Here is a 27,211-nt window from a genome sequence, read left to right on the forward strand (position 1 = left end):
CTTCCTCTTTTAAAGGCGTCCCTGTATCCCATGATAAGGTTGGATCATAATTGATTTAACTAGGCAGGCTCCTGTAGATGACCATTTATGCTGCTTCCAGGGTTTTAGGGTTTTGCTGCTACACGCAGGCGGGCTCCCTTACCTTCTGAAAATCTTCCCCTTTTGAAAACGATACCTGCCACTCCCTCTGGGACTGCCTCCCCCGCCTTTATTTCTTCCCCAGCACTCACCACCACCGGACAACCTGTGCATTTGAATGGTCTGTCTCTTCCTGCTAGAATGTCAGCTCTGCGAAGGGTTCCATCTGTTTGGCGCCCTGTTCAGTGCCTGTGAGCGCCTGGTGGGTGCTCAGGCCATGTTTGTTGGATGGGTGGGTGGGTAGACAGGAAGAAGTAGATGACAGCGCCTGTGTGACTGGTGCCATGGAGGACCACGAGCAAAAAATAGCAGTCACCAAGGGCTCGTTTGGCAGGGATCATTTACTTTTTCCTCACGAACTTTTCACTCTGATGAAACAAGCATAATAGGTATGCTGCAAGATTATGACTTTGTTTTCATGTTTTGACATTGTCAAGAATCTTGCTGACCAGGAAATTGCCGTCTGAGACCTGCTGCTTTGAGATGTATTCATTGCTGAGGGCAGTGGAAGGATTATATTACTTTCACATCTTTCCTTTGCCCCAGGCCCCGATATGTTTCCCAGAATAGCATTAGTATGTTTTTTTAAGTGGCATTTCCCAATCAGTGTCACACTGTGAGGCTTTTATTTATTTATTTAAAAATTTATTTATTTTATTTATTTATTTTTGGCTGCATTGGATGTTCGTTGCTGCACTCAGGCTTTCTCCAGTTGCGGTGAGCGGGGGCTACTCTTCGTTACGGTGCGTGGGATTCTCATTGCGGTGGCTTCTCTTGTTGGAGCGCGGGCTTTAGGTGTGCGGGCTTCAGTAGTTGTGGCACGCAGGCTCAGTAGTTGTGGTGCATGGGCTCTAGAGCACAGGCTCGGTAGTTGTGGCGCACGGGCTTAGTTGCTCTGCGACATGTGGGATCTTCCCTGACCAGGGCTCAAACCCGTGTCCCCTGCATTGGCAAGCGGATTCTTAACCACTGCGCCACCAGCGAAGTCCCTGTGAGGCTTTTAACTTGGCATTGTGTTCAAGGAACAACAACATCTCTGTGTTTATAAGATGAAGAAAAAAAAGAAGATAGACAGGAACCATCGCCAGATATTAACCATGAAAATATCACTTGTGTATGAATAAGGTACTTTGCCTCACCGAGGTGTCACTTGATAGTATTTTAGTAAAAGAATGAAAGGTAAACTGGAACTTGTGAAAATAACCTGGTGGTGTTTTTTGTTTGCTAATATAGGCAGTTGAGCTGGTGATCTCTATTCTGTTGTTCACAGTCAGGCAACCATTCAATTTTAGTATTTTATTTAAATATGAAGGGGGAGGACTTCCCTCGTGGTCCAGTGGTTAAGGATCCACTCTTCCACTGCAGGGGCCACGAGTTCGATCCCTGGTCAGGGGAACTAAGATCCTGCATGCTGTGAGGCACAGGAAAAAAAAAAAGAGGGGGAAAAGTCACACACCAGTGTCTCCAGAGGAATGAGCCCCTTCGGGATTAAGTCGCATGATCAAAACTCAGAAGAGAGTGGTGTGCAAACCAGAGAGCCTGTTTCATGATTGTCGATGAAAGATGATAAAACCCCCAGGCTGTACCAGTCATGTGGGCTGAGAGCACATTCTGGCTCCCTGTTGTTGCAGTTTTACCGGAACGTAGCCATGTCTACTGGTTTCCGTATTGTCTCTGGCTGCTTTCGTGATACAATGGGAATTGAAGAGTTGTGATGGAAATGGTGTGACCTGCAAAGCTGAAAATACTTACTTTCCAACCCGTTACAGAAAAAGTTTGCCGACCCCTACCGCATGGGATGGCTTACTGGGAGGCTTGGCTGCAGCCCGGAGGCTGCTGGTTGGAGGACCTCAGCAGTCACTGGCACACCTCCCCTCCCGTTTGGAGGCCACTGCAGAGCTCTGGGGACGGGAGTTTGGCTGTCTCTTGCCTGACCTCACTGCTGCTGCTTCATACATTTGTATAACTTCACCTTTTATTGCCCCATGGTGAGCCCTGGGCAGGTCGAGTGGACTTGGGAGGTCATCCTCCGATACACGCTAACGTATTAACAGACCAGCAGGTTCCAGTGTTGGGGCAGCCTGGGCAGTCCACTGCCCTCATCTGTTACACACCTTGACCGATTCAAGACAATCTTGAAAACAAACCTGGGGCACGTTATTGTAGTTATCCGTGCATCCATGACCTTGCAGTGGAGCTAAAGAAACCTGGATCTAGCACCACCTCAGATTCTTAATTCTTGGGAGGAGTTATCCGGGGGATAGAGTAGTGTGGTTTCTTGACGGGGATGCCAGGCTTCTGGGCGGAGCCGACTAGGGCCTGCCAGGGTTAAGGAAGAGGCCTGCAGTGAGTCCAAGTGTTGTCCTGGGCATCACCCAGAGCTTGTCAGAAATGCAGAGTCTCAGACCCTGCCCAGGCCTACTGAATCAGCATCTGCCTTCTAACAAGCCCCCTGGGTGATCTCGGCGTACAGTCAAGTTGGAGAAGCGCTGGCCCAAGGTGCTTTTACTTTTTAAACTTTTACCAGACTCAGGACTTCCTGTTCTTTCACTTGGGGGGAAATCCATCATTTTGAGTTTCAGCACAGTGTCAGGCACAGATGCTGAGGATGGTTTCTTAGGCTTAGACGTGGTTCAAGCCTTCGCTGGCTGTGCGATCCGTGAGGACAGAGGCTTTGTCCTGTCCCTGCTGCGTTCCTGGCACCCAGCGCTTTGTTTGGCAGGGTTGGAGTTCAGGAGACTCTGGCCCAGTGGGTGAATGAATGAGTGAATAAATTAGTGAATGAGTGAATGAGCGCTGTTTTGTCAGAAGGCATCGGAGGCAGAGGTTAGCCTCCTAGACCTTGTTCTGCTCTGAGTCCCTGTATCTCAGAGCAGACTGAGATGCTCAAAGACTGTTTTTCCTCTTGTCTCAGAGTGACAGGCCTGGCTTCTGTCACAGGAAGGCTGTTTTTTAAAATAACATAGTCAGGACACAGGGCAGTAAGATAACATACTTGTCTGAGTAATGCAAAGTGGCCTCAGTCTTGCCTTTTGTGCTTTAAAGCCCTTTAAAGTTTTAGCAATGAAGTATAAAATTGGGCGTGTACTTCATTAAGAATAAAGTCTTGAGGTGCAGAACCATGTAGCAGAAAGGCTGGACCAGGAATTCGGATGGCATTGGTTCTGATCTTTGCCCAGAGCTGACTGTCTATAGATATTGGGCAAGTCACTTCTCTCGTGCTTCAACCTCCCCGTCCTGTAAAACAAGGATTAAAATATTTGCCCTGCCTCTTGTACAGAATAATGTAAATGGGTTGTAAGTGTTATGCAAAGACATTCATTTGGGCTGCCAGTGTTAGACTATAGCTTATCCAGATAACTCACAAACATAAATTGCCCCCCCCGTGTTTATATTGAATGTATGTTGAATTTTTACAAACTTTATTGTATAATTAATATATATTAATTGTAGTAAAAGAGACAAAAATAAAGATCATCCTTAATTCCACCTACTACCCAAGAATAACTGCTGTTAAATTTTGTCTTCCGCATTTTGCTATGCACACGTTATATGTCTGTTTTCTTACAAACAGTTCATAGCATGTGGTAGGCGTTTTTCCAACACAGTCAAGTTTGTTGATGAATTTTGTCTGCCATATTCCAAGTTGTGACAAAAACTTTAAAAGGTTGCCCCAAGAGCTTTCTCAGTATTCTTTGGTTTATACTCATAACTTCAACCCACAGTGAAGGTTGGGAGCTATGGGCAGCCCCCTGCTCCACCCGGGGAAAAGGGCCGCAGAGCTAAGAATAAAATTCTGCTCGTCATCATTTTTATCCTCAGCATGTTGTGTCTGATGACTAAATCGTCTTATCTTTTTGACCCATTTGCTGTGATCTTTTCTTACGGCCAGTAATGTTCTTCTGTTCATGTCATTCCTTTTTTGCTTGACTCAGCCTTTTTCTTCCCAGATTTCTGCAGTGGAACTCCAAGGAGCAGAATGATTTGGGAAGTCGCTGTGTTGCTCAGCTTGGTCCTGGGAGTTGGTGCTATTCCCGTGGACGATCCTGAGGACGGAGGCAAGCACTGGGTGGTGATTGTCGCAGGATCAAATGGCTGGTATAATTATAGGCACCAGGTAAGAAAATGACTAATCGTTTCCTTTATGACACGGGCATTGTGTAGACAATCCTGGACATTGTTACTAGAACAGACTTTTAAAAAAGCCATTTATGTTCCTATTAGGTTGGCAAAAATAAGTGTGTTGGTGAGGATATGGAGAAATGGGAACCCTCCCACATTGCTGAGTGGATTATAAAATGATACAGTCGTTTTGGAAAACATTTTGGCAGTTTCTCAAAGTGGCCCATCTGGGGTCACCTCAGTCTAATGCAGGGTTTCTCAGCCTTGGCACTATTGACACTCGGGTCCAGGTAGTTCTTTATTGTTGGGGGGCTGTCCTGCACATTGTAGGTTGTTTACCAGCATCCCTGACCTCTGCCCTCTAGATACCAGGAGCATCACCCAACCCACTGTCACGACCAAAGTTGTCTGCAGCCTTTGCCAAATGTCCCCAGTTGAGACCCACTGGTCTAATGCCTTCATTTTATAAATAAGGAAACTGAGACTAGAAGAGAGGAGGTGACTCACCCGAGGCCACACAGCAAGTTGAGGTGCAGACGGGACTCTGGTCAAAGCACTGCAAGGCCTCTTTGCCCTCCATGCCTCTGCCCTGCTGCTGTGCCCTTACCCCTTTCTCCTCATCTTTCCTGGCATTCCCAGCAAATCAGCCTGGCAGAAATCAGAGTGGAAAGAATCTATATTCGTAAATACATTAAAAGTGCAGCCTCCAGGTGAGAATGTAAAATGGTGCAGCTGCTTCGGAAAACAGTCTGGCAGTTCTTCGAAAGTTTCAACACACAGTTACCATATGACCCAGCATTTCACTCTTTAGGTATATACTAAAATAAATAAATAAACACATATGTCCCCCCTAAAACTTGTACTCAGATGATTAGAGCAGTTTTGTTCACGTTAACCAAAAAGTGGAAACAGTCCAAGTGTCCATCAACTGATAAATGGATAAACAAAATGTAGTCCATCCATACATTTGGCCATAAAAAACAACAAGGTACTGTATACGCTTCAACATGGCGGAACCTTAAAACATTATGCTAAGTGAGAGAAGCCAGTCACAAAGGACCATAGGATTCCATTTATATATGAAAGTCTAGCATAGGGAAATCTAGAGAAACAGAATGTAGATTAGTAGTTGCAAGGTCTGGGCAGAGGGAATGACTGCTAATGGGTGTGGTCTCTTTTGGGGGTGATGAAAATGTTCTGGAATTTGATAGTGGTGATGGTTGCATGACTTTGTGAACATACTAGAAACCACTGAATTGTATGTTTTAAAAGGTTGACTTTTATGGTATGTGAATTATACCTTAATAAAGTTGTTATTTAAAAAGTCATTGAGGGAATTCCCTGGTGGTTCGGTGGTGAGGACTGCACGCTTTCACTGCTGAGGATCCGGGTTCAATCCCTGGTTGGGGAACTAAGATCCTGCAAGCTGTGTGGTGCAGCAAAAATAATAATAATAAATAAATAAATAAATAAATAAATAATTTTAGGGACTTCCCTGGTGGTGTGGTGGATAAGGCTCCACACTCCCAATGCAGGGGGCCCGGGTTCGATCCCTGCTCAGGGAACTAGATCCCACATGCATGCCGCAACTAAGAGTTCACATGCCACAACTAAGGAGCCCACGTGCTGCAACTAAGGAGCTGGCAAGCCACAACTAAGGAACCCGCCTGCCACAACTAAGGAACCCACCTGCCACAACTAAGACCTGGCGCAACCAAATAAATAAATATTAAAAAAATTTTTTTAATTTTAAAAAATTTTTAAAAAAGAGTAATAAAATTAAAGAAAAAGAAAAAAAAAGTCATTGAATCTTTCAGTTCTGAGAGACAAGAGGCACAGATGATCACGGTAGGTGCTGGGCTTGCATCTAAGAGCCCTTTATACAAATGAAGTCATTTAACCATTGTGGGGTTATGGGCAGTAGGTCTGGTTCTTGTCCCCTTTTTATGGATGCGTGAACTGAGGCTTTGAAAAGGTCAGTACTTCAACCCAACGTGGCCCAGATGGCAAGTGGTCGAGCCAGGATTCGAACCCAGACTGACTAGCTCCAGAGCAGCGCCGTCCAACAGGAAAGGCACCTGTGTTATGGTAAATTTTCTAGTAGCTACATTTTTGTTGTTTTTTAAACTAAAAAGAAACAAGTGAAATTAACTTTCATATGTCCTCTTTAACCCAATATAGCCAAACTATCATCATTTCATTTGTAAGCAATATAAAAAGTTACTAATGAGATACTTTACGTTTTTAAAAAAAGTACTAAGTCATCAAAATCCAGTGCACGTGTACCTTCACGTCACATTCAGTTTAGACTGGTCATATTTGAAGTGCTCAGTCACCAAGTGTGGCCGCGGCTGCTGTATTAGACAGCACGGACCTAGTATCTGTGTTCCTGATGGCTTAGCAGGGCTGCCTCACGTGCGTTTCCCTCCCAGGGTGTCCGTTTCATATCTGTTAATTAGGGGTTGGTTTAGATGAACTTCCTACCAGCTCTATAATTTGATGATTATTGCATGACCTATTTCTTGAAAGTTTTTTGTATGTTAGCTGAATAGGAAATTTGGCTCGGTTGAAAAATGATTATGGCAAAATGATCCCTTTTCTTTTTAATGCTTAATCCAGACCTGACCCAGTTAAAGAGGAGCAACCCGAGTACTAACTGCCCAGCTCAGTTTTCTCCTCCCTCTAACCATGAGTCAGAAAGATGCAGTGTTAAATATAGGTCACTGATAATGGATAGGCTGCTTCATCAGCCACCCTGGTTTTTATACAACCAACTTAAAAAAGCACGTATTGGTTAAATATTATTAAGTATAGGTATCTGATTAACCTTTGCCCCAGAAAACATTTTTAAGTGTTGCTAGTTTCCCTGGGTAAAATATTCCATATCAAAATGGAATGAGGCAAGCAAGGCAAAAAGAAGTGGCCACAGACTGGAATTTTCATCCCTAAATGAGGGAGGATGCTGGCACTGAGGCTGTGAAGAGGAAACGTGGGTGCTGAGTCATCTCTGGCCTCAGCCCATATCCCAGCCGGACGGGTCTGTTCTCAGCCAACTGCCAACATTTGCCATCTCGACTTTGGAGGCCAAGCACTAAAACAGCATTTGAAAGAACTTTTCCCCTAGAACCTACACAGACTTTTTAAAAAAAATAAATTTATTTATTTTTGTCTGTGTTGGGTCTTCATTGCTGTGCGTGGGCTTTCTCTAGTTGCAGCGAGCGGGGACTTCTCACTGTGGCGGCTTCTCGTTGTGGAGCACGGGCACTAGGTGCGTGGGCTTCACTAGTTGTAGCACGTGGGCTCAGTAGTTGTGGCTCATGGGCTCTAGAGCACAGGCTCAGTAGTCGTGGTGCACAGGTTGAGTTGCTCCACGGAATGTGGGATCTTCCCGGAACAGGGATCGAACCCGTGTCCCCTACATTGGCAGGCGGATTCTTAACCACTGCGCCACCGGGGAAGCCCCTTTACACAGACCTTTAAACTTACATTTTTATAGAGGTTTCTATTTTCCTTGAGCGAACACAGCACTCATTATCACAAATTTCTTTTGTTTAGGGAAGGTTAGTACACCAGGCACAATTAAATCACGGCAGAGAGCTTTTCTGTGCTTTCTGATGGGTATTTAACCTATGTTGGTTAAACCGAATTGGATTTCTCTGTTTTCCATTTTTGGCTGGGATAATGGGATGACAGAGAGGGAGTTGGTTGGTCTGGGGTGATGCTGGTGGGGCGTGCGGCCTCTTGAGTGTTGGGGGGACGGTCTTGGGAGGACAGGCTCCTGCAGTGGCAGAGGCAGAAGCCAGGCTTCAGTGCATGTAGGACAGAGAGAGAGGCCCCGCAGTGCAAGCTAAGCCGCACACGGGGACAGCTGTACCATCTATTCTTCCGACAGGCTTGTAAGGGGGAAAAAGAAGTATGTAGGTCACCAGGGGAGGAACAGGACTGGAGGAGGGTTTCTTTTAGGGCAGAGATTTGAGCACGCCGAGAAGGAAAGTATAAGGTCCAGCGGGGGCAGCGGGGGGTGGTGTTAGGTAGATTGAAGGTGAAGTTCATCCTTGCCCAGGCCAACAGGAGGACGCTGAGGATGGTGGGAGTTGGGAGGACAGGCAGATGTGAGCCAGGCGTCACTAGGAGAAGGGGGCTTGGGGGGTGGTTTGAGGTCACTGCTGGGCAGTGGGGCACTGAAGGAGGAGGTCTGGCATGTTGGCAGTAGGACAGGAGTGGTTTGAGAACAGCAGGAGGGGTGAGGGGCTGGGAGAACGCTGGTGCCTCCTCCCCTCTGCTGGTCTCGAGCTGGGGGCTGGAGCTCCACCTCATCCGGGAAGGCTTTGAGAACATCCGTATCCTGGGGCCAGGAGGAAGCAGGGAGGGAGAAGGAGAAGTCTAGAGCACCCACGTCAGAGTCGGGAGGAGAAGATATGACGATGGAGGGTCAAGGGCAGAGTCATTACATTTCTGAGAGACCGCCTTTCATTTTATATACAAGTGTGTACAATTACACTTTCTAGAAACAGCTTTATTGAAGAGGTATACGTTTACATGTCATACAATTCACCTATCCTATAGTTTCGTGATTTTTAGTAAATTCATACAGTTGTGCAAGCATTACCACAGTCCGGTTTTAGGACACTTCCATCATTCTAGAAAGTTCCCCATGCCTGTGCCCATCCCAGCCCCATGCAACCAAGGATTTGCCTTCTGTCTTTATTGTTTTGCCTTCTCTAGAAACTTCATATAAATGGAGTCATACAATATGCAGTCTTTGTGGTGTCGCTTCTTTCGCTCAGCATAATGTGTTTGAGGTTAATCCATCTTGTTGCAAAATATCACGTATATTTTAAAAACAGAAACATGGATGGAGAGCAGAGTGGAGTAGGACTGACTTGGGGGAATGCAGTTAGCCCAGGAGGGCTGTCCTTGTACAAGCCAGAGGCTGGGCAGGGCCGTGGACTTACACAGACCCCAGGTATAATTCCTGCTCTCCGCTCACCTGCTGTATTAGTTTGAACAAATTACGTAGTCTCACTCTAAACCTCTGATTCTCCTCTGGAAGATTTGAGGTGGTGATGAGCTCAGTGAGGCATCCCCACAAAGCCCAGACCCAGGGCTTAGCCTCTGCCCGTACTCAGAGCACATGTCAGGAAGTGGTAATATACACTCAGTGGTAATATACCCTCAAGTGGTAATATCCTCTCAATGAGCAGCCTGTGAGAACCACTTCCCAGCCCCCACCTGGTTTGAAAGTGGACCCCTTGGCAGTGACTAGAACACGCCAAGTATTTAGCCTTTGCTCCAAGCCAGTTATCCTTATTTTGCTTACAGTTGGCCTGAGGTAAGACAGCAGTGTCCGGACAGTGGCCTGCACCAGGACATCACGGGTTGCATTAGTAAGCCCCATCAGAACTCCTTATGCAAGCCATGAAACAAGCTGAGTCAGCAGTCTCTGTTCAGTTGTCCAGAGGGCCCTGCCCTTTCTTTAAAGTCTTGCTTAATACCCTCCTCTCACATGGCATCTTGTATGGCATTTCTGTTTTAAGGGGAAAAATGCATAGAGATCAGATATGTTCCAGGGAATTCATTTAAGTAACCTTTAACACCATCTCCAAGTCATTTGACTTGGCCTAACCCTACCTTTTTTTTTTTTTTTTTTTTTTTGCGGTACGCGGGCCTCTCACTGTTGTGGCCTCTCCCGTTGCGGAGCACAGGCTCCAGACACGCAGGCTCAGCGACCATGGCTCACGGGCCCAGCCGCTCTGCGGCATGCGGGACCTTCCCGGACTGGGACACGAACCTGTGTCCCCTGCATCGGCAGGCGGACTTTCAACCACTGCGCCACCAGGGAAGCCCCCTAACCCTACCTTTTGTCTCTCTTGGGTACCAGTAAATGCTTGACTCCAACCAAAAACCCTTCTGAATAAAGAAAGTTAGAGGCAACCAAGTAACTCCAAGGACCCAAGAGGGAATCACCACTTGGCTCTGAGACCACTGTGTGTGGAGGCAGGGCGTAGGGCATGGTCGGGGGCAGGAGATCTGGGTTGGAAGCCATGAGCCCTTCCTGAGCTTGTCCGCATCTGTGAAATGGGCGTAAAAGCATCTGCTTGTCAAGGTGGTGGTGAGGGGCCAGACAGTGTAGGGGAGCACTAACAGGACAGGCTGAATATATTTTCCAAAATATATGGTCTTATTGAAGCATATTTTACAGAGCATGTATAATTCACCCATTTCAAGTGCTCAACTCAATGATTTTTTTAGTACATTTACCAAATTGTGCAAACATCACCATAAACCAGTTTCAGAACATTTGCATCTGCCCAGTAAGATCCCTTGGGCCAATTTCCCTACCTCCAGGCCGAGGCAACCACTAATACACTTTCTATCTCTGTAAGTTTGTCTTTTCTGAACATTTTTTTTTTTTTTTTTTTTTTTTTTTGCAGTACGCAGGCCTCTCACTGCTGTGGCCTCTCCCGTTGCGGAGCACAGGCTCCAGACGTGCAGGCTCAGCGGCCATGGCTCACGGGCCCAGCCGCTCTGTGGCATGTGGGATCCCCCCGGACTGGGGCACGAACCCGTGTCCCCTGCATCAGCAGGCGGACTCCCAACCACTGCGCCACCAGGGAAGCCCCCTTTTCTGAACATTTCATGCAAGTGGAGCCCTGCAACGCGGTCTTTTGTGTCTGGCTTCTCTCAGGGTCATGTTTTCGCGGTTTATCTGTGTTGTAGCGTGCATCAGGACTTCATTCCTTTTCTTGCCAAATACTCTTCCATTGTATGGATAAACCACATTTTTTTTCTGTTTACCAGTTGGTGGACATTTGGGTTGTTTCCATTTTTTTGTCTATTTGAATAATACTGCTAAGAACATTTGTGTGCAGGCCTTTGTATATACGGGCAAATGTTTTTGTTTCTCTTGGGCAGACACCTAAGAGTAGAATTTACTGGGTCATATGGTAAATTTATACTTAACTTTTTAAGAAACTGTTAAACAATTTTCCAAAATGGCTGCATCATTTTACATTCCCACAAATAGTAGATGAAGGTTCCTGGTTTATACTCACCAACACTTGTTACTGTCTGTCTGGCTATGAAGTGGTATCTCACTGTGGTTTTAATTTGCATTTCCCTAATAACTAATGATCATGGACATCATCTTTTTATGGGCTTATTAGTATATCTAGTTAAGTGAAATGTTTATTTAAATCTTTTATCTATTTTTGATTGGACTGATTGTTTTATTGAGGTATAAGAGTTCTCTGCAAGGCTTCCCTGGTGGCGCGGTGGTTGAGAGTCCACCTGCCGATACAGGGGACGTGGGTTCGTGCCCTGGTCCGGGAAGATCCCACATGCCGCAGAGTGGCTAGGCCCGTGAGCCATGGCCGCTGAGCCAGCGTGTCCGAAGCCTGTGCTCCGCAACGGGAGAGGCCACAACAGTGAGAGGCCCGCGTACCACAAAAAAAAAAAAAAAAAAAAAAAAAAAAAGAGTTCTCTGCATATTCTAGGTACAAGTCCTCTATCAGATATGTGTTTTTCAGACATTTTCCTCTTACTCTGCTGTTTGTCTTTTCATTTTCTCACTGGTGTTTTTTGAAGCACTAGTTTCTAATTTTGATGATGTCCAGTTTATCAGTTTTTTCCTTTTATAGACCATGCTTTCGGTATCATATCTATGACATCTTTGTAGTTATAACTCAAGGTTCCAAAGATTTTCTCCTAGGTTATCTTCTAAAAGTTCTATTATTTTAGCCCTTACATTTAAGTCTACGATCCGCTTCAAGTTAATTTTTGTATATGGTGTGAAGTGAGGGTCTAAGTTCATCATTTTGCTTATGGATATCCAAATTGTCCCAGCACCATTTGTTGAAAAGACTCTTCTTTCCCAGTGTAGTTTTGAAAACAGGAAGTGAAAGTCTTCCAACTTTCTTCTTTTTCAATATTTTTTTCACTATTCTAGGTCTTTTGCAATTCTGTACAAATTTTAGGATCATCTTATCAATTTCTGCAGAAATCCCTGCTGATCGGTTTTTAAAAATTTTAAGGGTAGTAAGTCTTCTGATCCATGAACATGAGATGTTCTTTAATTTCCCTCAGCACTGTTTTATAATTTTCATTGTACAGGTCTTGCACTTCTTTTGTTAAATTTATTCCTAAGTTCTTTTTGGTTTTTGATGAACCTGCCTTTTAATATCTGACAGGAGAGATAAATAATAGTATGACTTGCACTGAGGTGAGTGGGTAGTGTGCCTGCTCACTCCAGTTTCATCATAGGGAAGGTGAAATCTGATATAATATTGGTTTGATTTTTTTTTCTTATGAAATAGAAAACAAATGTCTATATAACATGTGTGCAGTTTAAAGATTAATAATAAAATGGAGCTTCCCTGGTGGCACAGTGGTTGAGAGTCCGCCTGCCGATGCAGGGGACACGGGTTCGTGCCCCAGTCTGGGAGGATCCCACATGCCGCGGAGCGGCTGGGCCCGTGAGCCATGGCCGCTGAGCTTGTGCATCCGCAGCCTGTGCTCCACAATGGGAGAGGCCACAACAGTGAGAGGCCCGCGTACTCCAAAAAAATAAATAAATAAATAAATAAAATAAAATGAATACCTGTGTACCTTGTACCCAACTAAAGCAAAAGAAGATTACTAGCACCTTGTTCCCTGTGTGATCCAATCCCCCTCCCTTCCTGCCAGAGGGCAAGTTCCTGAGTTTTCTTTTGCTTTGCTTTAGACTTTATCATATATGTATTTAACTAAACAACATAATGTTTACTTTAGTCTGTTTTGACCTTTATATAAAGTAAACTGTGGTGAATATTTTTTCTATGACTTCCTTTTGTCATTATGTTCCTGAGACTCATGTATCTTGAAGCATGGGTTGTATTTCATTCAATTTTAGGTATTCCGTTTATGTGAGCTTTCTGATATTCCCTTATATGAACATAGGGTAGTTTATTTTTCCAGCTATTGATGGTGCTTTGGATTATTTCTTGATTTTTACTGTTGCAGAGACTCTGTGAACACTCTCCCGTTACACATAGTCTAGGGCAGGGGTCCCCAACCTTTTTGGCACCAGGGACTTGTTTCTTGGAAGACATTTTTCCTGCGGAACTGGGGTGGGCGGGGGATGGTTCAGGCGGTAATGCGTGCGATGGGGAGCGGCAGATGAAGCTTCGCTCGCTTGCCGGCCACTCACCTCCTGCTGCGCAGACCAGCTCCTAACAGGCCGCGGACCAGTAGTGGTCTGTGGCCCCATGGGTTGGGGACCCCTGGCCTAGGGTATAACTTGGAGTAGAATTGCTGGGTTGGAGGGTATATGCTTCAGTCTGATCCGATAATGTCAAGATGTTTTCCCGAGCCCAGTGCCAACGACACTATACTTCCACCATCAATGTTTTAGTTTCCTATTGTTGTTGTTACAAATTACTACAAACTTAGTGGTTTAAAGCAATACAAATTGGGCTTCCCTGGTGGCGCAGTGGTTGAGAGTCTGCCTGCCGATGCAGGGGACACGGGTTCGTGCCCCAGTCTGGGAAGATCCCATGTGCCACGGAGCGGCTGGGCCTGTGAGCCATGGCCGCTGAGCCTGCATGTCCGGAGCCTGTGCTCTGCAATGGGAGAGGCCACAACAGTGAGAGGCCCGTGTACCGCAAAAAAAAAAAAAAAAAAAAAAAAATTTATTATGTTACAGCTCAAGGTGAGAAATCTGAAATGCGTCTCACTAGGTTCAATCAAAGTGTCTAAAGGGCTGCTTTCCTTTCTGGTGATTCTTGAAGAGGTCCATTTTCTTACCTTTTCCAGCTTTTGAAGGCTGCCCACATTCCTTGGCTTGTGGCATCTTCCTCCATCTTCAAAGCCAGCAGTGGCAATCCAGTCTTTCTTACATTCTATGCCTCTGACACCAACTTGCCTGCTTCCTTCTTCCACAAATAAGGATCCCTGTGATTACATTTGGCCTGCTGGAATAATCCAGGATAACCTCTTTATTTTAGGGTCAGCTGATCAGCAATCTTAAATCCATCTGCTATCTTAATTCCCTTTTGCCATGTAGTATAACATTCACAGGTTCTGGGGATTAGGATTTGGACATCTTTGGGGGGGCTGTTATTCATCCTACCGCAGTTGGTGTTTGAGGGTCCTTGTTATTTTATAGAAATGGGGACTTAAACATTTTAATGTGTGTGTAATATTTAGTAGCTTTTTAAAAATCATCTATGTTTAGATTTTCAGCCCCCTACTCTTCCTGGGCCTTTACAGTTTTAATGATTTCTTTTTTTTTTTTTTTTTTTTTTTTTTGCGGTATGAGGGCCTCTCACTGTTGTGGCCTCCCCCGTTGCGGAGCACAGGCTCCGGACACGCAGGCTCCGGACGCGCAGGCTCAGCGGCCATGGCTCACGGGCCCAGCCGCTCCGCGGCATATGGGATCCTCCCAGACCGGGGCACGAACCCGTATCCCCTGCATCGGCAGGCGGACTCTCAACCACTTGCGCCACCAGGGAGGCCCTAATGATTTCTTGATTGTCCCTGTCTGAAGCAATATCACGTTCTGGAGTCAGAATGCCTGGGATCTTTCACTGTGAGCTGTGTGACTTGGACAGGTCACCTCCCCTCCCTAAGCTTTGATTACCTCATCTATGAAATGGGAATAATTATCACATAGAGTTATTATGAGAATTAAATGAGATCGTGCATAGAAATTCTGAGCATAGTGCCTGGCAAATAGAAGAAAGTCAATAAATGTATGAGTTTTCATATTTATTCAGTCATCTGTTCATCTAACAGCTCTTGAATGCCAGGTCTTAGACTCACCCACTCAACATTTAGCAGCTGTATTGTGAGCACCCATCTTTTGCTATAAAGTCCATTTGTGTGGGGCATCTACAGGCAAAATGCTGGGTTTGGTGGTGGGTGAGCTTTATTTTATTTTATTTTATTTTATTAATTAATTTATTTATTTTGCGGTACGTGGGCCTCTCACTGTCGTGGCCTCTCCCGTTGCGGAGCACAGGCTCCGGATGCTCAGGCTCAGCGGCCATGGGTCACGGGCCCAGCAGCTCTGCGGCATGTGGGATCTTCCTGAATCGGGGCACGAACCCATGTCCCCTGCATCGGCAGGCGGACTCTCAACCACTGCACCACCAGGGAAGCCCTATTTTATTTTTAAATTACTTTTTATTGGAGTATAGTTGCTTTACAGTGTTGTGTTTCTGCTATACAGCAAAGTGAATCAGTTATACATATACATGTATCCCCTCTTTTTTGGGTTTCCTTCCCATTTAGGTCACCACAGAGCATTGAGTAGAGTTCCCTGTGCTATACAGTAGGTTCTCATTAGTTATCTATTTTATACATAGTAGTGTATATATGTCAATCCCAATCTCCCAATTCATCCGACCCCCTCTTGCCTCCTTGGTGTCCATAAGTTTGTTCTCTACATCTGTGTCTCTATTTCTGCTTTGCATATAAATTCACCTGTACCATTTTTCTAGATTCCACATATGAATGATATTGTATGATATTTGTTTTTCTCTTTCTGACTTACTTCACTCTGTATGACAGTCTCTAGGTCCATCCCACATCGGGCAAGCTTTATTTTAATTGATGTGCTAAGAGCTGTGTAGAATATGATCTGTGGAAGTCCAGTTCCTAAAGCCCTCTTCCTTAGAGAGGCAAGTTGCTGGGCAAACTGTTTCTTTTATTCTTTGTCCTAGGAAAGACATAATTAAATAAAAGCAGAAAGTTAGGTAACATATTTCCCTTCTGTTCTCAAATGATTTCCATGTCATGGAGTGTAGTATGTGTCATCTGAAAAAGGAAGCAAAGAATGTCTTTACCCTTTTATGGACAAGGAATCACATTAGCAAAGTTTTTCTTTGACCCTTATTATGGTCACCCTTGTTGTTATTTATTTTTTTTAATTAATTTATTTATTTTTGGCTGTGTTGGGTCTTTGTTGCTGCACACGGGCTTTCTCTAGTTGTGGCGAGCAGGGGCTACTCTTCACTGCGGTGCACGGACTTCTCACTGCGGTGGCTTCTCTTGTGGAGCGTGGGCTCTAGGTGCGTGGGCTTCAGTAGTTGTGGCATGCGGGCGTCAGTAGTTGTGGCTCGCTCTGGAGTGCAGGCTCGTAGTTGTGGTGCATGGGCTTAGTTGCTCTGTGACATATGGGAATCCTCCTGGAGCAGGGCTCGAACCTGTGTCCCCTGCGTTGGCAGGCGGATTCTTAACCACTGTGCCACCAGGGAAGTCCCAACCCTTGTTATTTTTTAAAGTAAAGAGCACATCCCTCATTTCAATTCCTGAGCTGAACTTTTGAGTTTTCACTCAGTTCTCAGAACAGCAACTATGGCAGTTAAAGTTACTGGAACCAGAAGAATCCTGTGTGATACAGAACTAGCTGCTAAGCTTTTAATCTGCTGGTTCGTCATTCTGTTCTTCAGACCTAAATCAGTGCTTTCAGGAGACTTTTCTATGGTGTGGAAAATGAGAATAACTTATTCAGGACTTTCAAAGGCCCTTGTTGCCTGTAGATGTGATGGTGGTGGTGGTGGTGGTGGTGTGTGTGTGTGTGTGTGTGTGTGTAATCCACATATACACTAACTGCCTGATGAATGAAAGTTTCATGGGGGGGGTGTGGATTTTTAAGAATTGAATTGAAAAAGATAAATGAGTGTGTTTTAAAATAATTTAAATACCTGCCCAGTAGGGAGCGGTTCACAGCACATCTTCCATGAGAAAGAACATGTTGCTCATTAGAACTCCAAAACTGGCTTCCTTCCGGGAAAAATCTAACACTTGACAAAACCACTTCTCCCAGGCCGATGCGTGCCACGCCTACCAGATTGTTCACCGAAATGGGATTCCTGATGAGCAGATCATCGTGATGATGTATGACGACATCGCTAACTCTGAAGAGTGAGTAGGGAGTGCTTTGAACTTGATGGTGAGGAACTTCCGGGCATTTTAAAAAATGCACACAGACCCTCAGGAATCCTTAGATCAGCGGCCTAACGTTAGAATATAAACAGACTCCCGGATGAAATTCCACATGGCTGCTTCATCTAGAGCTTTGACCGTATCTTGGTGGGACCCAGCAATGGCAGGGACATAGGAAATGGTGGTGAAGGTCCTTGCACTGGGGCTTTGGAAGGATTTAAAGCATGAGTTCCCTCTCAGCTTGGGGAACTGACTCATCATTGGGTTCTATGGTGCTTGTTCCTAAGCTCTGAGCAGGGACGCCTCAGAGGCCCTGTACACAGAAGGCTCAGTTGTATCTTAGAATACATTAGAACATCTAACCCGTTCTAGTCTCCCAGCTCCTTGTATGGGTACTAACCCTGACCCTATCCAGTCTCCCGGCTCCTTGGTTCCCAGACTATGGCCCTGTACTGTGATCACGTTAACAGCTCATAATCCATCCTGAGCTTTAACGCCTAAGCTCTTGTATGAAAGCCTTGTTTTCTGTTCTGTCTTTTTCTGAAAGTAGTTTTGCTCTGATAGATCTCTTGATGACATCTTGCACCCAAGATGCAATCTGGTGTCCAGCAGGAAGCCAGGCACACAGGGGCCTGGGTCCCTGTCCTCGGTTTGCAGAGCTCAGTCCTTTGCTGCTCCTGCCAGGAACTCAGGAGTTGTGGGACACTGAGACCCCCAAGCTGCTAAAATCACTAACACGTTGGTGACCTCAGAGGCAATGAGGAATGTCTGTGACAACCACGGTCGTTTAGTATTTTAAAGCGTAACAGGGGTGTATTCACGAAGACATAGATTTCAGAGATACGTCACATTGTGTGCTTCACTCGTGTCCTTTGATTTTCAGCAACCCCACCCCAGGAATTGTGATCAACAGGCCCAACGGCTCAGACGTGTACAAGGGGATTCTAAAGGATTACACGGGCGAGGTGAGGCGCGTCATGGGGTCGGAGCCAGCGGCGTCTGTTTCATTTCAGTGATGATTTTTCCCTCTTTCTTGTACTTCTGGAATCAGAACCTCATTAGACTGATTCCTGGTTAATGTTTCGTGTTTGTATTAAGATTTGTGCTTGAGGTGTAATTTCTGAGAATTTTGAAAGAAAGCAGAGGGAAAAAAAAGAACGTTAGTTGTAGTCTACTGATCTTTAGTTTCTAATCTTGTTGTACTTTAAGCCTCATAATAGATTTCCTTCCATAATACCTGATTTTCTTAGGATATTGCCAGTGATCTGATTATAGATTATCCATGCCCTTTTCTGAAAATCAATTTTCTCAGCATCAGCCCTAGTACAAAATATATCTCTAAATTTTGTAAGATAGTTTTTCATTAATTATGATAGTATATAACTTCTAGAACATTACATGCTTCCCAGTTGATTGAGGCTGTACACATTGACACATTTCTAAAAACACCATTATGACTTCAGCCTCATGGATTTCATAGTCTCTTTCTCGTGATGTTAGAGGGATCGAAACTAATATTCCTTGTGACAGAGAAACGTCTGAAGTTTAGCAGTTCTTTCAGTTTTATTTTTCTCTTTTAAATTCAAGAACATTTAAATCAGACACATCATACATGTCATATAGACGATTCCATTTTTATAAAATTGTTTCTATATAGTTATATAGGGAAACATTTGGAATTTAGGTGGTGGGAATTTTTATGTCTTTTTTTCCTTGTGCTTTTCTGTATTACAGTTTTTAACGATTGCATATCCATTTTACAAAATCCCCTTTAAGGACTTTGAGTGTCCTTGGGAACTGGCCTTTTAGGAGGCAAGCTGGTTGCAAAGGTCGGCGCTGATGTTTCTGCCGCCCGCTTTGCTGTCTCTCTGAGGCGGTGTGCTCTTCCTCTGCTCTTTGCCCCTACCTACCGACATCTTTGGGTTTCTCCACATGAACTTTATAATGGTCAAGAAGGAATGACAGGCTTGCTGAGTTGGCATCAGCCAAAGACAAGATGATACTTGAGACGAGGTCATGCACATGCCCAGGAAACACTGGATCTTTCTTGGTTGCAAAGTGTTTGCCCTTAAACCTTAAGCCTTGGAGGTATGTGGACGGTGGCCTGGGCCCTCTGCGACAGACTCAGCCAACGCACTGATTTGGAGTGACAGCTGCATCTGATTTCAACTCCCAATTCTTTGTAGGATGTCACCCCGCAAAATTTCCTTGCTGTGTTGAGAGGTGATGCAGAGGCAGTGAAGGGCAAAGGATCTGGAAAGGTCTTGAAGAGGTAATGTCTGTTTTATGGCTGTCACACTTTTCTGAATGACGTGGTACCCCAGAACTGAGAATTCAAACAGGCCTTGCCCTTTGTTCCCGGACTATTTACCTCTGAGAGATGGCAGCATGGGGACCTTTGCCCTGACAGGCTGCACAGACCTGGTGGCTTCTTTTGGCAGCCTATTTCTGTAACGAATTAACCTTGTGATCCAGGGTCCCTGGTTAGCCTTAGTGAAATGTTCCCTATCACTTAAACCCGCTGTGTTTTGTTGTCTGTGGATCCTAGTGCTGGTCGGTTCCACTACCAGTGGAACACGCCAAGACAGGCGTGAGGCTCTGTGGCCAATCAGGTTGTAGGGCCCCTGCCCCGCCTCCTGCCGACCCTGTGCTCTGATGGCGGGTCAGCCCAGTGGGAGGAGGACATTTGTAAGTTCAGAGCAAACCTCCGTATGGGAGAAAACTCATCCCATTGCTTGCCCTGATGGCTGTGGGTTAGAGACGTCTTGTTTAGCATCTCTTTATGCAGCATTTTGACATGACGTCAGGGACCCTAGGAGCATGACTTCAGAGAGTCTCAGGTACCTGGCAAATGGTGCTGTTTCCCTTATGCCCGAGGGGAGACCTGGGCACAAGTAGCTCGTGTGAGTTAGAGCAGAGACGGACATCCGCGCGGGATGAACCAAACTGCCTCCGAGTGAGTTGCTGCATCTCTGCAACCTTGAAGCAGGGCCCTCTGAGTGGAAGCCTGATGAGGGGGCGCAGGTGGGCGTCCCAGGCCGCGTGCAGGCTGAGGGGCCCGGAGGGGCAGTCGGAGCTGCAGGACTGTGCTTGGCGGTGTGTCCTGGCTCCCTTACTCGTTTCGGAGAGATCTGGTGGCACAGCGTGGCCGCCCGGGATGAGGCCCTGTTGCCAGAGGCCTTGCTATCCAGATCACCCTGGGCTGTCTGCTGAGCACCCTCCCGGCCGTGATTGAGACCCTCCAGGCTCTGGGACGCGCCTCATGGTTCAGAAGGGCACCCAGTGGGAGCAGAGGGAACAGGCTGGACGGCGGGCTCCTGGGCTCCTCCTCCCACCTGGTGGCGAGACTGTAATCCTCAGACCTCTCCTGAGTTTTTTGATTGGGGTGGCTTTTCAGAGAAATGGAAGTAGAAATAAGAAATGGTCCACTTGGACTCTCATGCTCGTGTGCGTGTCTCTTGGCAGTGGCCCCCGGGACCACGTGTTCGTTTACTTCACTGACCACGGAGCCACTGGAATACTGGTGTTTCCTAACGACGATGTGAGTTTTTCTTAATGTTTTAAAGACAGGCTGGGTGGGAACTCCCTGGCGGTCCAGTGGTTAGGACTCCACACTGTCACTGCCGAGGGCCCGGGTTCAATTCCTGGTCGGGGGACCCACAAGCCATGTGGTATGGCCCCCCAAAAAAAACACAAGCTGGGAGAATGGGAAACAAAACCTCAATGTTGGCAGGCCACCTGTGACGTGTGTCTCTAACATCCTACAGCGTAGGTTCGTATGTGGCTGCTGAGGGTGAGGTCACATTTAGCAGCTTGAATTCTATCCAGAGGCATCTCTTCTGGCAGGTTTTCCCTGCGTGTCTCCTGACATCACAGCATGAGTCTCTGTCCCTGAACTTGGGTGCAGTACACAGGACACAGTCATAGAACATAGTCCCTGAATGTTCGGGACAAAGTGATGAGGAGGCACATCTGCTTCCCCTGTTTATTATGTGATTAAAGCCCTCGATGATGTTCTCGGATAATGCTGTTCACCACGATTATCTCTCAGGATTTCTAAATAAGAATTTATAAAGCATCATTAAGACTTGATTAGTGGGTTATCCAGCAAATGGTTTCTCTTGATGTGTTTGGTCTGAATGTCCATATTCTTACCTTTCAGCTTCACGTCAAGGACCTGAGTGAGACCATCCATTATATGCACAAACACAAGATGTACCAAAAGGTAATGTCAATGCTTGGGGTGGCCTTGGGGGAGGAATGTGAGGGATGCAGTGGAAGCAAAGCCCATGGTTCTTCGACAGGCCTCCTAACTCTGGATGGGCTGTGTTTTTTGGAAAGGGTGTCCTTTCAATCAGTCTTGACCTCTGGTCTCCCAGGATTAACTTTCTGTGATTCTACAGCTTCAGCTGTTAGATCAGAATCACTGGCGATCTTGTTAAAGTACAGTGTGGGCCCCAGCCCCAGAACTTGGCTCAGTTGTTCTGGGGAGAGGCCTGAGGGTTTGCCTTTCTGAGTTTTCAGGTGATGCTGATGCTCCTGGTCTAGGGACCACACTTTGAGGACTACTGTTTCTAGGGCTATCACCAATCTGGGGCAGCTGGGGAGGAAAATACCACCTTCTTATGTTCCCTTTGGCCCTCTCTGGCCCCTTTTGCACCCTGTATGGAACCTGTGTAGCTCAGGCGTGTATGTGTTAGTAACGTGTTTTGCTCTTGGAAACTGCTCCCTGCATTGGATGGCAGATCCGTTTTCCTTAGCCACATCATCTGTGGCTCCATATTTTTCTGCGTTATTTCAGCTAATAGATCATTTTATTCTATTAGCCATGCATAAATTTGGGTCCTTCTGGTTTGTATGACAACAGCTTCTGTAGCCTCTGCTTCTTACAGCAGAGATGTCTCCCAAAAGCAAAAGTGAAAGACTCTTAAGAAACAGGGCAAGAGAGTGGGCAAAGTCAAAGTAGCATTTGCGAGAGGTCTGTGCCTGGGCGGGGTGAGTTCACCTGTCTCATTCACCTCCCAGATGGTGTTCTACATTGAAGCCTGTGAGTCTGGGTCCATGATGAGCCACCTGCCCCACAACATCAATGGTAGGTAGTGGGAGCACTGGGCCTCTGAGCCGGGCTGGGTGAGCACCTGGCTACACGGTGCAATCGGACATTCTCTGAATCTGCCCATGGGAAGAACCAAGTATCTTACATAAGCCAGGCCTAGGCCAGCCTAGTGCTTGGAAGTAGGGGGATACCTGTGGGCAGCTCTGAGCTGCTTCTACTCCTGGAGGGTTCGTGGTCAGGCGATGAAGGGATGTAAGCTCTGGATATGAACTCTGTGGTGCTCTGACCAAAATCACAGTCTTTGGACCGGCCTCTGTCCTTTGAGATGTGTTGCTTTCCGGCTCTCTGGTCTTGGGCAGGTGACTTATCCTCTTGGACCCTCAGATTTACTCATCTGTAAAATGGGGATAAAGATATAGTGTCTGTTAGGAGAGCTACATTTTAAGCGATGACATTTGTCCAGCATAGTTCTGAGCCCATGGTAGCTAGGTAGTAAATGGTAGCTATTTCATATGTTCAGTCCATCTAAGTGTTTCTTTAATAAATGTTCACTTTCTGTGGAAATGAAGTGAGGTCCATATCCTTCAAGATTCCAGAGCTACTCAAATCTGTTAGCACTATTCCAAAATAGCTGGATGTCCTAGGAAGCACTCCTGCTTGCTCATTGCTGCAGAAAGCGTCTGTCAGCTGGCTTCTCTTTTTCCACATTTAGTTTTAGATGAGTTACTGAAACTCAGTGAACAGGGCTGGATACAAGGAGGTCTCCCTGCCCTCCCTGAGCTGATCATAGGTGACCTGCTTTGATTGCACTAGGAAAGGAGGAGGAGCTCAAGCTTCAAGTGGAATCCGCAGACAGCCGAAAATAAAACACGACTGAAATGTGTCTTTAATTCCTCCAGTTTATGCAACTACTGCTGCCAACCCCAGGGAGTCGTCCTATGCGTGTTACTACGATGAGGCGCGGTCCACGTTCCTGGGGGACTGGTACAGTGTCAACTGGATGGAAGACTCGGACGTGGTGAGCCATCCGGGGGCCGGCTGCCCAGCTGAGGCTTAGCTGTCAGCTGCGATCGTCAAAGGACTTGACTGTTTTCATTTTCGCAGGAGGATCTGACCAAAGAGACCCTCCACAGGCAGTACCAGCTGGTGAAGTCCCACACCAACACCAGCCACGTCATGCAGTATGGAAACAAGGTGAGGAGAGGAGCCTCGTAGTCCTGATGATGCCTCAAGTCTCAGGCTGACTTACCGGGGACGTTTCTCTCCCGGTGAAGGGAAACGGAATCCATCCGGGTGAGGAACGGCTGAGGCGGCCGCTCCATCCTGGAGATTCCGCCTGTGCTTTGGAATCAGACTTAGGTTCAAACTCACAAAGTTGTGAGACTTTGGGCAACCTACCTGACCTCTCTGAAACCTCTCTGTTTCCTCCTTGGTCAAAGCCCTAGCGCACAAGGTGCTGAGGAGCAAAAAGAAGGGGGTCCATCACGTGCATGAAACACACAGTGAGAGGTTACTGAATCGAAAGCTTCTCCTGTGAGTTTTGTGGCTTTGCCCCGTAGAACCCCACACCCTGAATCCTCCGGGGTCCAGCCTTCTTGCAGTTGCAGGATGTTATCTTGACCCTTTGGCTATAGATTCGAGACTTTTACCGCCCCTACCCCGCCACCCCCCCAGCTATGTTCAGAAGGGACCTAGGTGGTAGAATAGGTCAGTCCATTAGGGCTGTCCGGACAGAGGTCATAGCAGGTGGCTGCTGAAGGCTTGGGCCTTAGGTGCCACCCCTGGGGCTAGCCCGCGGGATGTGCAGAGGAGGTGATGTGTGCGGGGCTTCCAGTAGTCTGTACGACCAGACATCATGCCCCAGGTGGCCTGCCACCAGCTGAGAGCTCGCCAGCTGAGTTCTGTTCCTTTGATGTGAGCACTGGCCTTCTAGAAGACCTTGTGAGGGGTCAGTACAGCTATTCCCTTCGGCACTTCTTGGGCAGAGTGTGGACTGGAGGGCCCGGGAGTCAGCAGGGCAGTCACGGGCCACGAGAAGTGCACTCAGGATGCCGTGGGCTTGGCCAGGCTTTTGAGGTGGGGTAGTGGGGAGATAGAGCAGCGAGAAGGCCAGGGAAAGGTAATTCAGAGGGGGCAGGGTCAAAGGTGGCGCTGCCCCAGCTTTGTCGGGGGATTGGAGGGAGGGAGGGGACCAGCAACAACTCTTCTGCCCTGAGCTTTCTGTTCTTTACAATTTCCTCAGCATTAGCCACGTCTGCTCTTGGTTGAGGAGGTATGAAGGATCTCTTCTAAGCATTATGTTTCTATATACGTGTGCGTATGTTTTATTTTTTGTTTTAGAACTGTTTTTAGATTAGCGTCGCTTGGTTTAGGAACGTGACTGCTTGTAGCATTTCTTTCCCTCTTAATCGGGATCCAGTCTGCAGTGATCCCCACAGGCAAACGCAGCCAGGCAGTCGGGCCCGCTTGTTAGGCCCTGATGCCAAGTCGGCCCCGCCCCTCGGTGGCTTTAGCTCTGCCCATCTCAGTGGACCCAGACCTCAGCTCTGACCTGGACAGATGCTCTGACCTTCCTTCTGCTGGTCACTAGGGGCAGGCGGGTGAGCGTGGAGGGGTGAGCACAACCCAGGGTCACCCCTGGCTGAAACGACTCTGGTACGAGCGTGGCGGAACTGGGTAGTGGTTCTGCTGCAGAGGATGCCAGGCAGCTTCGAAGTTCATCATCGGTGGATTTCAGGTGGTCAAATGCGTTGCCTCGCCCGCTGCTGAAGACCAAGCGCGTGCTTTCAGGCTGCGATTGTGACCCTTCAGTGGTCCTGAAACCACATGGGGTGAGCTGTGGACTCCAGGACCCAAGGGATGTTTGGCACATCTGCCCCTCCCACTTAAACTGACTCTCTCTCTCTCTCTCTCTCTCTCTCTCTCCCTCCCTCCCCCCAACCCCCGCCCGCTCCCTCTCCCCCTCCCTCCCCAGTCCATCTCTGCCATGAAGTTGATGCAGTTTCAGGGTCTGAAACACAAAGCTAGTTCTCCCATCTCCCTGCCCCCAGTCAAACACCTTGACCTCACTCCAAGCCCCGAGGTGCCCCTCACCATCATGAAAAGGAAACTGATGAGCACCAATGATCTGCAGGAGTCCAGGCGTCTTGTCGAGAAGATCGACAGGCAGCTGCAGGTAAGTGGTGGCGAAGCTGCGGCTCCCAGCCTTGCCGGGCAGCGTGTGCGAATCCTGTCTCTGCCTCCTGAGCATAAGTCCGTGTTGGTGGGAGCCAAGTGACAGAGCTCTGGGGTCACCCTCCTCCTGCCACACTGGGAGTACATGGGAAAGGAAACCAGGCTTTGTACTCGCTGTAAAGTGGACATGAGTGAGCAGGGCAGTGGCCAGCTTCATTCTTCATCAGTAAACTGGCCTTGACCTCTTTGGAAGCAGGAAGCAAAGAGAGGAAGCCTGTCTCCTGCCAAGAAGCCATGGCATATGGGTGTTTCCTCTTTTACACCTAGTTGCTTACAAGACATTTTTATTTTGCTGCTTAGTGAGTTAGTAGCTAATCATATTTAAAAACAAAAATCCAGTGCACAAAAAATTTCTGCTGCCTTAGGAAATCATAGTCACGGCCCCAAATTCTTCGTAAAATGCTTGAGCAATCTTTTACGATGACTGGGTTTGTTTTCAGCAGCTCATCAGTTTGTTTGCAACTGGCCGAATTTCTTTGCGAATTCTAGCTGTGTGGCTAGAACCACCAGGTGTGTTCTCACGAGATGCTGAGCAAAGGCTGTCTGTTCAACAAAGCCAGCTGTGTAGACTCTATCCCCTCATCAGCACAGCACAGGGATCGATGTGCTGGGATACAGCCTGAATTTTCTAGGAAAGAAAAAAAAAATCTGTATGATCTGTCTTAAAGTCGTGTATCTCGTAATCCTGACAGCTAGCCGTCCTACACGTGGTACATTAACCAGGATGGGGTTTTTGTTGTAGTTGTTGGTACCACAGTGTAATATAACAGTTCTCGTATTTCCTTGCTCTCAGACCTCTTTACATTCTTAAAATTATTGATCCCAAAGAGCTTTTGTTGGTGTGGGTTATATCAATATTTACTGCATTAGAAATGAACACTGAGATTTTTAAAATAGTAACTCACTTAGAAATCATAATAAACCCATTTTGGGTTAATATATTTTTTATGAAAAAGAATTGTTTTCTAACATAAAAACAATTTGGGTGAGAAGAGTGACATCACTACACTTTTGCAAATCTGTTTTCTGCCTGGCATTACAGAAGACAGCTGGGTCATCGTACCTGTGTCTGCATTCACTGTTGGGCTCTTTTGTTCTGGTTGAGATATATAAAGAAAGTGTAACCTTACACAGATACATAGTTGGGAAAGGGAGGACATGATGGAGCCCCCAAGAAGCCTGGGGGATCCCCGTGGTCCTGGACCAGATGTTGAGACCTGCTGGTCTGGCACACAGTGGGTAGGGAGCATTCGGGTATGAATGGAACAAACCCTGGCTGGGGAGCGGGAGGGTCAGGGGACTCGATTGAAAGTTTTGGTTGACATGGAAGCAGCTTTCTCCTTAATGACGCTGGTTTTCATTATCTGGGAAGAAAATGATATCCACCCTTTGCATCCTTCTGTCTAAGCATCTGATGGTTTCCAGAACGGACAAAGGTGCCTGTGAACACATAGCACCGCTTATGGGACAACAGTCTACTTTGGGGCACAATTTCTACATGCCCCCCCGCACCCCCGACTTCCTTAGCCTGGGCCATACCTGCTCTTCAGGTATTCGGATTTAAATGCTTCCATTATGCCCGAAGATCCCTAAAAGGCAGGGTATTTCTGAAGGGTTCTAGCTGTAACAGAAGCCTCGCGGGTGCATCTTTGGCCGCGGAAAGCATCTGTTGGCATCTCTTTCAACATACTGGGGTGGAGGCTCTATGAAAGAGGCATCTAACTGGCCCAGGGT

General features: G+C 46.8%; 1 protein-coding gene across 1 annotated transcript in view; it reads left to right on the plus strand.

The window, feature by feature from the left end:
- The window catches only part of LGMN (legumain), a 36,542-nt gene that overhangs the window by 5,530 nt on the left and 3,801 nt on the right, over nt 1-27,211 (plus strand). The window contains exons 2-11 of the mRNA XM_060095706.1: nt 4,089-4,255; nt 17,069-17,166; nt 18,071-18,152; nt 19,374-19,459; nt 20,653-20,728; nt 21,350-21,412; nt 22,213-22,279; nt 23,143-23,261; nt 23,348-23,437; nt 25,218-25,418. Of these exons, the coding sequence (XP_059951689.1) occupies nt 4,118-4,255; nt 17,069-17,166; nt 18,071-18,152; nt 19,374-19,459; nt 20,653-20,728; nt 21,350-21,412; nt 22,213-22,279; nt 23,143-23,261; nt 23,348-23,437; nt 25,218-25,418 (1,020 nt within the window). The 5' untranslated portion in view covers nt 4,089-4,117. The remainder of the gene's footprint in view (nt 1-4,088; nt 4,256-17,068; nt 17,167-18,070; nt 18,153-19,373; nt 19,460-20,652; nt 20,729-21,349; nt 21,413-22,212; nt 22,280-23,142; nt 23,262-23,347; nt 23,438-25,217; nt 25,419-27,211) is intronic.

The sequence above is a fragment of the Mesoplodon densirostris genome, chromosome 4, assembly GCF_025265405.1.
Source record: "Mesoplodon densirostris isolate mMesDen1 chromosome 4, mMesDen1 primary haplotype, whole genome shotgun sequence".
Lineage (NCBI taxonomy): Eukaryota > Metazoa > Chordata > Mammalia > Artiodactyla > Ziphiidae > Mesoplodon > Mesoplodon densirostris.